The sequence below is a fragment of the Mesocricetus auratus genome, unplaced genomic scaffold, assembly GCF_017639785.1.
Source record: "Mesocricetus auratus isolate SY011 unplaced genomic scaffold, BCM_Maur_2.0 Super-Scaffold_100014, whole genome shotgun sequence".
NCBI lineage: Eukaryota > Metazoa > Chordata > Mammalia > Rodentia > Cricetidae > Mesocricetus > Mesocricetus auratus.
Window position 1 is genome coordinate 49,932,905 of NW_024429197.1, and position 11,405 is coordinate 49,944,309.

Sequence of the window (11,405 nt, forward strand, 5' to 3'; positions counted from 1 at the left end):
GCTTCACACAAACCGGGAATTGCTTCATATTTTAATTCAACCGGTGGTTATGCATTTCCAGAAAAAAATTAACAATCAGAAATCAAGATGTAAGAGTAAGAAATTTTACAGTGAACAGAGCTGGTTAATGAGGAGAGAACGAGGAGCACACACTGGAACTTTCCACATCATGGAGGAGGAAACCAGGGCGTTGAGGCTGAAAGATGGGGTCTGGGAAAACAGGGAGGTACTGGGAGTGTATCAGAAGGAAAGGTGTGTGTACACATATGTACATTATTATAAACAGCATGGCCCATGAGTATACAGTACATCATGTTTAATACGTATCTTTATATATACTTCCACTTTTAGTTTTGAACTAGGACACTGATCCCTTTATGAAGCATTTGTAAGCCATCAATTCCTTATTGAATTCAGTTGAAATTGTAGATGTGTTGAGGCTACTTTAACAGAGAGCAAAGGTGCTCAATTACTCTGTACTTTTCCACTGACTCTTTCTGTTTTTCCTTGAGGTGTTGGTTTGATATTAGAAGTCTCCACATCTGTTTTATTTTTATTTTATACTTTTCTAGAAAGAAACCCCTGATGTTGGCTCATCGCAATGAACCAAAATTATGATGTCATTGGAAATGAAAGCTGAAGAAAGCGTCATCCAAATGAGACAGCAGTAAGATTCAGTGGAAAAGATCTACATTGATTAAATACAATGATGTTATGAAAGTGACCGTATTTCCCAGGGATCTTCACGTTCAGTACAATCTGTCTCAATTAGGGTTTCTATTGCTGAAAAGAGACACCATGATCACAGCAACTCGTTTAAAGGAAAACCTTTAATTGAGGTTGGCTTACAGTCACAGAGGTGTAGTCCATTTCCATCATGGTAGGAAACACGGCAGCAGGTCAGCAAATATGGTACTAAAGAAGGAGCAAGAGTTCTACACCTTGGTCTACGGGCAGCATAAGGAGACTGACACACTAGGCCTACTTTGAACATGTAAAACCTCAAAGCCCAACTCTACAGTGACACACTTCCTACAACAAGGCCCCACCTACTCCAACAAGGCTGCACCTCCTAACAGTGCCACTCCCCAAAGGGCCAAGCATTGAAACACATGAGTCTATGGGGCCATTCATATCAAACCACCACACAAATCAAATGATAATTTGAATTATTTTTCTCCCAGAATTATCACTTTTAAAATACATATGGAGCCATGCAGATACCTAAGTATAAATGTAGTGTCATATTGGTGGTGTCACAATACATGAGTTCAAATTACAGGTATATGTGTAAGAAAGCATCACTGCAGGATTATAACCCCTTACCACGCAAGCCTCTTGCAGTGGATGGCAATAAACACAGAGACCCACAACTGATCAATGAGCAGAAAGTAAAGGGCTGACTTCCCAACCCCAAGGACCATTGCAGAAGAGGGAGCAGAAGAGCTGTGAGGCCAGAGGCTAGTGGATGACTGCAGCAGAGCAGGGGTCTTGGACTGAATGAACTAGACCAAGCCACACAAAATCCCAGCTTGGAAAATAAGGAAATTCTACCTCTCACTGAGGAACTATGGGAACTGGTGGCTGCTGAAAGACAGATTGAGTTATCATCAGGATTGGGGCCCCAGAGAGAAGCTATCCAAGCTGCAGGAGATGGCCCTGTAACCATGCACAACTAGGAGGACTAAGACAGAGAAGGAAAAAAATGAGGAGAAGGGAGAGGAGGAAAATCCCATGAATCTGAGGTGGAATAGTGCTGTTTCCAATGATTGGCTTTAGAGGCATTTCACTTCCCTGGTGGGATTTAGTCTGAGAGATGTTTCCAGAGGTTATTAAGAAAGGGCTGATTTCTTCCTGGTATGTTTGTCTGTGATAAATTTTCTGTGATCTATTTTTATAGCTGTACATGATGTCATTCATATTTAGAATACAAAACTGTTAAACTCATAGAAGTTGTGAGTAGAGGAAAGGGAACAGAGGTTAGTGAGGTCTGAGGGAGGATTAACTGAGAAATATATGTCAAAGAAGACTAAGTCACAGTCTCACAGGAGCTCAGTTCTCTGGCTTCTTACTGGACAGCATGCTGATACACATACAGAGAATACTGTGGTGCGATAGTGTTTATAATTTATTAAGCTTGCCTGGCGATTCAGAAAGCAAAGTCAGTCACAAGCCATAGAAGCCAGGCACACGACTTTAATCCCAACAGCCAGATCCTAAGAGGTACACACCTTTAATTCTAGGATTCATGATTGAGAGGGAGAGGGATCTCTCTGACTTCAAGGCCATCAAGGGATGCATGAGAATGAATCAATCTAAATGAGGGACAGATTACTTGTCTTTAAGTAGAGGGGTATAAAAGATAGAAGCAGGGACTTTAGTAGTCAGTATGAGGCATTCATTCTCCAGCCATGCTGAGGAAAGGTTACAGTCTGAGGCTTGGTGAGAGCTCGTGGAGACAGGATCAGCCCATTCAACCTGAGGTAGAGGTAAAAAGCTAGTGACCAGCAGCTTTGCTTTTCTGATATTCAGCTTGAAGTTTGAAACCCAATATCTGTCTCTGATAGTTCATTAATTCATGTTACAGTATACCATATACTGGAGAGAAGTAGAGGGATGAACTTAGGATTTGCCTAAACACTATACATTGTACACATGTATCCAGTGTAAGTTTTCAACACTGTGTACATTTGTATAATTTGTATGGTGTAGAGTATCAATATTAAGAGACTTGAATAATTGAAAAATAAATGAATTAACAAATCAAAAGTGTTTTATACAACAAATATAATAGAAAAGAAAATAATTTAGTTACATATGATAGTTTGCTACATTAAAGAAAATACAAAACTTGAAGGGTTAACTTAAATAACTTAAATTACATAAATAATAAAATAAATAAATACATACATACACAGATGTACACAAATGGATGCAAGAACAAACAATTTTACATATAGACAAAAATTGACTCTGATTTGCTGAAACATATAGGTTAAAATGAGTAAGAGTTTTGAAAGAAGAATTTATGCAATAAGGCGCAGCATCCTGGTCCAGGAGAGTTCCCTCCACTTTGCTCAGGACTTACTCCTCCTCCTCACTCAATCTTGCCAGCAAGTTGGCTGAGGAAGACAGGGCTCTCCAGACTTCTGTTCTGACCACCTCCCAGGCACAGGGGCTGTGGTTCTTCTCTCTCAGGTACACAGTGATCCTGTGGAAGTATTTCCTCACTGCCACCAAGGAGTCCTGCATCCCCACCTGCTGCATCAGACAGACTTGTTGATCATTGAGCAGTTGATGGAGCTCATCGCAGAATGTGTCTAGGAGGGCTGTCTCCCAGGCAGCAGATGAATCCTTTGAAATGAAGAGAATCAGGACCTGCTGGGTCAGCTCCTGCAGGACAGTGATGGCTTGAGCCTTCTGGATCTGCTGGTCATTCACCTTCTCCAGAGGGAATGCAAAGTCCCTTCTGTCCTTCAGGCAGGAGAGAGGGGAGAGTCTCCTCATTTGTGTTAGGAGTGTTAAGGCTCTCTTGTTCCTGAGGTTATGAGTCTGAGGCAGGTCACATCCTAGAGAGCAGGTTGACCAGTAGCTCATCACCACCAAGGTCATCAGGAAAGCACAGGGCCTGGCCATTGTGGATGCTGCAGATGCTGCTGGTCCTCTGGGCTCTGAAGTCCTGAACCTTTCCCTCTATGTTCTCTGAAGACCATGTCATGAGCATCTATCTTAAATAGGGAAAAATACTAGTTTCCTTTTTCTTAATGCCCTCCCCTCACTTCCCAATTGTCTTTTCACTTTCTTGAACTCATTCTCTACTTGTGTCTGGGAATTTTTTGTAAACATTTTGGTTTTCGTCTTTGCTTCCCCTTTCACTGTTGCCCTCAGAAAGCTGTTTTACAGATTTTTCTTTTTATAAATAGAACTGACATTAACTATTGCTCCACAGATACACATCCCACGTTTGAAATTTATACATCTATTGTAAACATAAAATTTCCTCCAAAATTGTATTTTAAAGTGATTGAAATTATATTATATTTATATTATAATTTATATTATATTTATATTAATTTGTTTTTTATCTATATCATTTAAATTAATACTTAAATCATAATGTAAGGTATGATATAAATTGTTTATAAATTAAAAGTATTGATATACATCAGCTTGCCTTCGTTAACTCTAATATTAATTTATAAACAGTGTATCTTCTCTATTCATCCAATAATTTTCATGCCATTATGAGAATTTGACGTGTAAAGGCTGATGCTCAATCTTGGTGAGCTGAATTTGATTCCTGGAATCCTTGAAACAGAGAAACCGACTCTTGTAAATTGGACTCTGATGACCACATTCATACTTGGTGAGCTTGTGCCCACACACACACAATGCATATGCACGAAGACCCTCACACCATAACAAACATACACACTCACACAGATACATACTCGCTCATTCATGAGCTCACATACACACTTTCACATATACAATGCCACAAATATACAAACATACATATATATACATAACATCATACACACTCACACATATACACAGGTAAACATTCTCACACAAATGCACACACACTCACAGACACAGAGAGAAATACAGATACACATTCACACAAATATGTACACATATACTCACACAGACAAAAACAAGTAAATAAACATGTATACACACTCACATATACACGCACATGCACACACAATCCACGTGATTACACAACACACACACATATCAACACACTCCACCACACGTGCATACACACATACGTGCAGTCTCTCTCACACATAAAAAAATATTTTCAACACATAAAGACTCATACACAAACACATGAGTACACACAAATATACACATTCCCACACTTAGAAACATATACACATATCATCATTTAAACATAATCACTCATACACATACTCAAATAGACACTCAAATGACTGTGTCCTTTGCATTACAGAAGCTTCTCAGTTTCAGGAGGTCCCATTTATTAATTGTCTATCTCAGTGTCTGTGCTACTGGTGTTATGTTCAGGAAGTAGTCTCCTGTACCAATTCGTTCAAGGGTACCACCAACTTTCTCTTCTAAGAGGTTCAGTGTGGCTGGATTTATGTTGAGGTCTTTGATCCATTTGGACTTAAGTTTTGTGCATGGTGATAGACATGTATCTATTTGTAATCTTTTACATGCCAGCATCCAGTTATGCCAGCACCATTTGTTGAAGATGCTTTCTTTTTTTCAGTATATAATTTTAGCTTCTTTGTCAAACTCAGGTGTTCGTAGATGTCTGGGATAACATCAGGGTTTTCAACTTGATTCCAATGGTCTACCTGTCTATTGATGTGACAATACCAAGCAGTTTTCAGGACTATGGCTCTATAATAGAGCTTGAAATCAGAGACTGGTGATGCCTCCGGAAGTACCTTTATTGTATAGTGTTGATTTAGCTATCCTGAGTTTTTTTGTTTTTCCATATAAAGTTGAGTATTGTTCTTTCAAGGTGTGTGGAGAATTGTGCTGGTATTTTGATAGGGATTGCATTGAATCTGTAGGTTGCTTTTGGGAAGATTACGATTTTTACTATGTTGATCATATCTACCCAAGAGCATGAGAGATCTTTCCATTTGCTGTTATCTTCTTTAATTTCTTTCTCTAAAGACTCAAAGTTCTTGTTATACAGGTCTTTCACTTGTTTTGTTAGTATTACCCCAAGATATTTTATGTTGTTTGTGGATATTGTAAAGGGTGATGTTTCTCTGATTTTTTTCTCAGTCCATTTATCACATGTATATAATAGGGCTACTGGTTTTTTAGAGCTAATCTTCTATCCTGTCAATTTGCTGAAGGTGTTTATCAGTTTTAGGATTTCCCTGGTAGAATTTTTTGGGTCACTTGTGCAAACTATCATGTCATCTGCAAATAGTGAAAGTTTGACTTCTTCCTTTCCAATTTGTATCCCCTTGATCTCCTTTTGTTGTCTTATTGCTCTAGCTAGTACCTGTACAATATTGAGAGATATGGAGAGAGTGGACAGTCTTGTCTTGTTCCTCATTTTAGAGGAATTGCGTTGAGTTTCTCTCCATATGTTTGATGTTGGCTGTCGGTTTGATGTATATTGATTTTATTATGATTAGTTATGTTCCTGTTATCTGTGATCTCTCCAAGACCTTTATCATGGAGGGGTGCTGGATTTTGTCAAACGGTTTTTCAGCATATAGTGAGATAATTATGGGATTTTTCTTTTTCAGTTTGTTTATATAGTGGATTACATTGATGGATTTTCGTATGTTGAACCATCTCTACATCCCTGGGATGATCATGGTGGTTGATTTTCCTGATGTGTTCTTGGATTCGATTTGCCATTATTTTATTGAGTATTTTTGCATCAATATTCATGAGGCAGAATGGTCTGTAGTTCTCCCTCTTAGTTGTGTCTTTGTGTGGCTTCAATACCAGGTAATTATAGACTCGTAGAAACAGTTTGCTGGGCGGTGGTGGCGCACGCCTTTAATCCCAGCACTCTGGAGGCAGAGAGAGGCGGATCTCTGTGAGTTCGAGGCAGGGTTGGACCGATAGCCTCCAAAACAATACAGAGAAACCCTGTCTCGTAAAAACCAAAAAAAAAAAGAAAGAAAGAAAGAAACAGTTTATGGCCCTACTGCTTTTATTGGAACACTTTGAGGAGTATTGGTATTAGCTCCTCTGTGAATTTCTGGTAGAATTCTGCACTGAAACCATCTGGGCCTGAGCTTTTTTTGGTTGGGAGATTGTGACAACTGCTTCTATTTCATTAAGGGTTATAGGTCTATTTAAATTGCTTATCTGTGCTTGATTTAATTTTGGTATGTGATATCGAACGAGAAAAATTGTCTATTTCCTTTCAATTTTTTAATTTTGTGGAGTACAGATTTTCAAAGTATGACCTGATGATTCTCTGGAATTCCTCAGTGTCCATTGTTATATCCCTCTTTTCATTTTTGATTTTGTTCATTTGCATGTTCTTTCTCTGCCTTTTTGTAGGTTTGGATAAAGGTTTGTCTATCTTAATGATTTTCTCAAAGAACTAACTCTTTGTTTCATTGATTCTTAGTATTGCTTTTTTTGTTTCTACTTTATTTATTTCAGCCTTAAATTTGATTATTTCCTGGCATCTACTCCTCTGGGGTGAGTTTGCTTCTTTTTATTCTAGAGCTTTTAGTTGTGCTGTTAATTCTCTAGTGTGACTATTCTCCACTTTCTCATGTGGGCACTTAGCATTATGAACTTTCCTCTTAGCACTGCTTTCATAAGTTTGGGTATGTTGTGTCTTCATTCTCATTGAATTTTAGGAAGTTTTTAATTTCTTTTTTCAAAATTTCTTCCCTGATCCAGGAATGATGCAATTGTACATTGTTGAATTTCCATGAGTTTGTAGGCTTTCTGGAGTTTGTGTTGCTGTTGAATTCTAACTTTAAACCATGGTGACCCAATAGGATACAGCGGGTTATTCCTTGTCTTTTTTTTTTGTATCTGTTGAGGTTTGCAATGTTGGGAGTATGTGGTCTATTTTTGAGAAGGTTCCATGTGGCACTGAGAAGAAGGTATATTCTTTTGTTTTTCGATGGAATGTTATGTAGATGTCTGTTAAACCCAATTGGGTCATAACTTCTGTTAGTTCCTTTGTTTCCTTGTTGAGTTTTTGTTTGGTGGCCCTGTCTAGTGGTGAGAGTGGGGTTTTGAAGTTTCCCACTAAAACTGTGTGAGGTTTTATGTGTGATTTGAGTTTTAGTAATGTTTCATTTACAAATATGGGTGCCTCTGTATTGGGGGCATAGAAGTTCAGAATTGAGACTTCATCTTGATGGATTTTTCCTGTGATGAATATGAAATAGGCATCTTCATCTCTTTTGATTGATATTAGTTTGAAGTATAATTTGTTAGATATTAGGATTGCTACACTAGCTTGTTTCTTGGGTCAACTTGATTGGAAAATCCTTTCCCAACAATAAAAATTTTTTGAAAACATAAAGAATGAAAAAGGGAAAGCAGATTCATTTTGTAATCATTTATAAACATAGAAAATAAAGTGCTTCTATATATACTTGCTACCTCAAAGAAAATATTAAACTATATCAAACAATGATGAAGTGCTAAATCACACAATAACTAACTAACTAAATAAATAAATAAATAAATAAACAGCTTTGAATGGATGAAGAACAAATGTCTTCCAGATAGACACAGTATTCTTCATTGAGTTTGTGCTAAAATAATGAAGCATCATGAGACTGCAGAATCTGAGCAGTGAGGATAAGTGTCCTAGTCCAGGAGAGTCCAATACACTTTGCTCAGGACTTATTCCTCCTCCTCACTCAATCTTGCCAGCAAGTTGGCTGAGGAAGACAGGGCTCTCCAGACTTCTGCTCTGACCACCTCCCAGGCACAGGGGCTGTGGTTCTTCTCTCTCAGGTACACAGTGATCCTCTGGAAGTATTTCCTCACTGCCACCAGGGAGTCTTCCTGGCTCAGGGCAGGTTCCTGCTCCCCAACCTGCTGCATCAGACAGGCTTGCAGGTCACTGAGCTGCTGGTGGAGGCCACTGCAGAATGTGTCTAGGAGGGCTGTCTCCCAAGCAGCAGATGAGTCCTTGGAGCTGAAGAGGATCAGGACCTGCTGGGTCAGCTCCTGCAGGACAGGGATGGCTTGAGCCTTCTGCATGTGCTGGGCATCCACCTTCTCCAGAGGGAATGCAAAGTCCTTTCTGTCCTTCAGGCAGGAGAGAGGGGAGAGTCTCCTCATTTGTGTCAGGAGTGTCAAGGCTCTCTTGTTCCTGAGGTTATGAGTCTGAGGAAGGTCACATCCCAGACAGCAAGTTGACCAGTAGTTCATCACCACTAGGCCCATTAGGAAAGCACAGGGTCTAGTCATTGTGGATGCTGCAGATGCTGCTGGTCCTCTGGGCTGTATGGTCCTGATCTGTCCCCTCTAGATTCTCTGAAGACCATGCTGTGACCATCTACCTTTAATAGGGGAAACTCTAGCTTCCATTTTCTGAATGCCCTCCCCTTTTCCACAATTCTGCTTTCACTTTTTTTCATTCATTCTCTGCTTGTGTCTGGGCATTTTTCTCACCCATTTTTGTTTTCATTACTACTTCCTCTTTCACTGCTCTCCTAAAGAAATCTTTATCAGAGGTTTTCTTTCCCTAAATGAAATTGTCATTAACTAGGAACCACACATATTCAAGTTTTGAAATTTATACATATACTGTAAAGACAAAGTTCTTCTAAAATTTCAATAAAAGATATTGAAATTCAGTTTATAATTAAACTTTCTGTGGTTATTCATATCAAATCCACAATTTTAAACTATAATCTAAGATATGGTACACATTAATTGTTTCTAAATTTAAAGGTCAATGTAATGGTATACTTTAATTTTTCCAATGTTTAAATGGTTCAAATTATTCTCTTCAAATTCCTTCACTAACTTTAATATTAACTTATATGTGTGTTTAATTAAATAATCATTGTATATTAGCTACTTATTCAATGATTCATGTCATCATGAGGTCTCGATGTGTAAATGCTTGCTGTATGAGCTGGAGGAGCTGATTTTGATTCCTGGAACTCATGGTTGAAGTAGAGCTGAGTCTTTGACCTTTGACCACCACATAACTGTTGTGGCAATCTTGAGGCTTCACACACACACACACATATACACAAATATACATATACACTCCCACACATACACACACATACACACCCACTCCAGCTTATACACAGACACACAGCATCACATACAGAAATACACATTCACAGACATTCACATAAACACATACACACATATCACTCGCATTCCCGCATACATAAGTACACATTCCCATGCACAAATGCACTCACATACACATTTACACTTTCACACACATACACACATGCACACAAACACACACATATACACATACACACATACTCATACAGTGGTGCACAAACACGTACACACTCACATACTGCTCTCTCTTTCTCTCTCTCTCTCTCTCTCACACACACACACACACACACTTATAAAACAATGCTCACACACTGTCCCAATCATACACAAGAGTAATAAGTAGTAAACATCTCAAACTAAAATTCCTGGAGGGTTTTTTTCTTATTGAAGAGGGGAGATCCACTTCTAATGAGGATCTTTAAGAGGGAAAGGCACACATTTTATCTGAATCTTTGAGGTGGGACCACTCACCTTTAACCTAGATCTTTGGAGGTATGAAGACCCACCTCTATGCTGAGGCACACCTTCTGCTGGAAGCCCATAGAAGACATGACAGAAGGAAGGAAGATTTTGATCTTTGCTGGCTTACTCTCACCTCGATAGCAAGTGAGAGTAAGCAGGCAAAGATCTCACCTCCATTCCTTCATTAGCATTAGAGCCTACTTCTTTTGGACTCCAGAATGTTAGGAAGGCCAGGTAAGAGATCCAGTCTAATAGGGTGAATAACTCCATAAAGATAAGGGTTTAGAGTTGTGTGACAAATGAAATTTTTGGTTTTGAGATATATGTTATTTTTCTTATTACTCTGGTTTATTACTAGGAGTGTGCATATGTGTTTGTGTGAGCATTATGAATAGGTGTGTGTGTAAGAGAGAGCGTGTGTATGTATGTGTGTATGCATCAGTGTATTATGGGTGTGTATATAGGTGTGTGTACATATGTGTGTGAATATAGGTGTGTGTTTGAGTGTCTGGGTTATGTACATGTTCAAAAGTGTAAATGTGTATGCAAGTGCCTTTGTGTGTGGGAATGTATGCTTATATGTGTGGGAGTGTGTGCTATGTGTGTGTTTATGTGAATGTCTGTGAATGTGCATTTCTGTGTGTGATGCTGTGTGCGTGTGTATATATGCTGGAGTCTGTGTGTAGGTGTGGGGGTGTGTATATATGCGTGGGAATGTGTTGTGTGTGTGTGTGTGTAGCCTCAAATTTTCCATAACATATGGATATTGTGGTAATAGAACAGACTACAGGCCTCAGCTCCTCCAGCTCAGACAGCAAGCCTTTACATATTGAGACCTCATGATGACACGAATCATTGATTAAGTAGCTAATATACAATGATTATTAAATTAAACACACATACAAGTTAATGTTAAGGTTAGTGAAGGTAGTAATTTTAACCCTTTAAACACTGGAAACATTTGAAGTGTACTATTGCACTGACATTTTTTATTTAAAAATTATTTTTCATTTTACATAACAACCCCATTTCTCCCTAACTCCCCTTCTGCCTCCTCTCTTCCCACCACCATCCACTCCCCAGAGGGGTAAAGCTTTCCTTAGGGAGTCCACAAAGTCTAGCATACCAAGTTGAGACAGAACCAAGTCCCTAATGCTGTTCAAGGTTGCGGAAGGTTTCCCACTATAGGGGAT

At 38.8% G+C, this 11,405-nt stretch overlaps 2 protein-coding genes across 2 annotated transcripts; both read right to left on the reverse strand.

Moving 5' to 3' along the window:
- Positions 1 to 2,940: 2,940 nt before the first annotated feature.
- LOC101824534 (interferon alpha-12-like) lies at positions 2,941 to 3,672 on the reverse strand. Its single transcript, XM_005074286.2, has one exon. The coding sequence runs from the start codon at positions 3,634 to 3,636 to the stop codon at positions 3,085 to 3,087; it is 552 nt and encodes a 183-aa protein (XP_005074343.2). The 5' UTR covers positions 3,637 to 3,672; the 3' UTR covers positions 2,941 to 3,084.
- Positions 3,673 to 8,168: 4,496 nt separating this feature from the next.
- On the reverse strand, positions 8,169 to 8,941 carry LOC121144104 (interferon alpha-12-like). Its single transcript, XM_040757446.1, has one exon. The coding sequence runs from the start codon at positions 8,905 to 8,907 to the stop codon at positions 8,335 to 8,337; it is 573 nt and encodes a 190-aa protein (XP_040613380.1). The 5' UTR covers positions 8,908 to 8,941; the 3' UTR covers positions 8,169 to 8,334.
- Positions 8,942 to 11,405: the final 2,464 nt, after the last annotated feature.

What these genes read in the sequence shown, in the direction of transcription:
- LOC101824534 (XM_005074286.2), bottom strand. Translation starts at nt 3,636, where the DNA reads ATGGCCAGGCCCTGTGCTTTCCTGATGACCTTGGTGGTGATGAGCTAC.
- LOC121144104 (XM_040757446.1), bottom strand. Translation starts at nt 8,907, where the DNA reads ATGACTAGACCCTGTGCTTTCCTAATGGGCCTAGTGGTGATGAACTAC.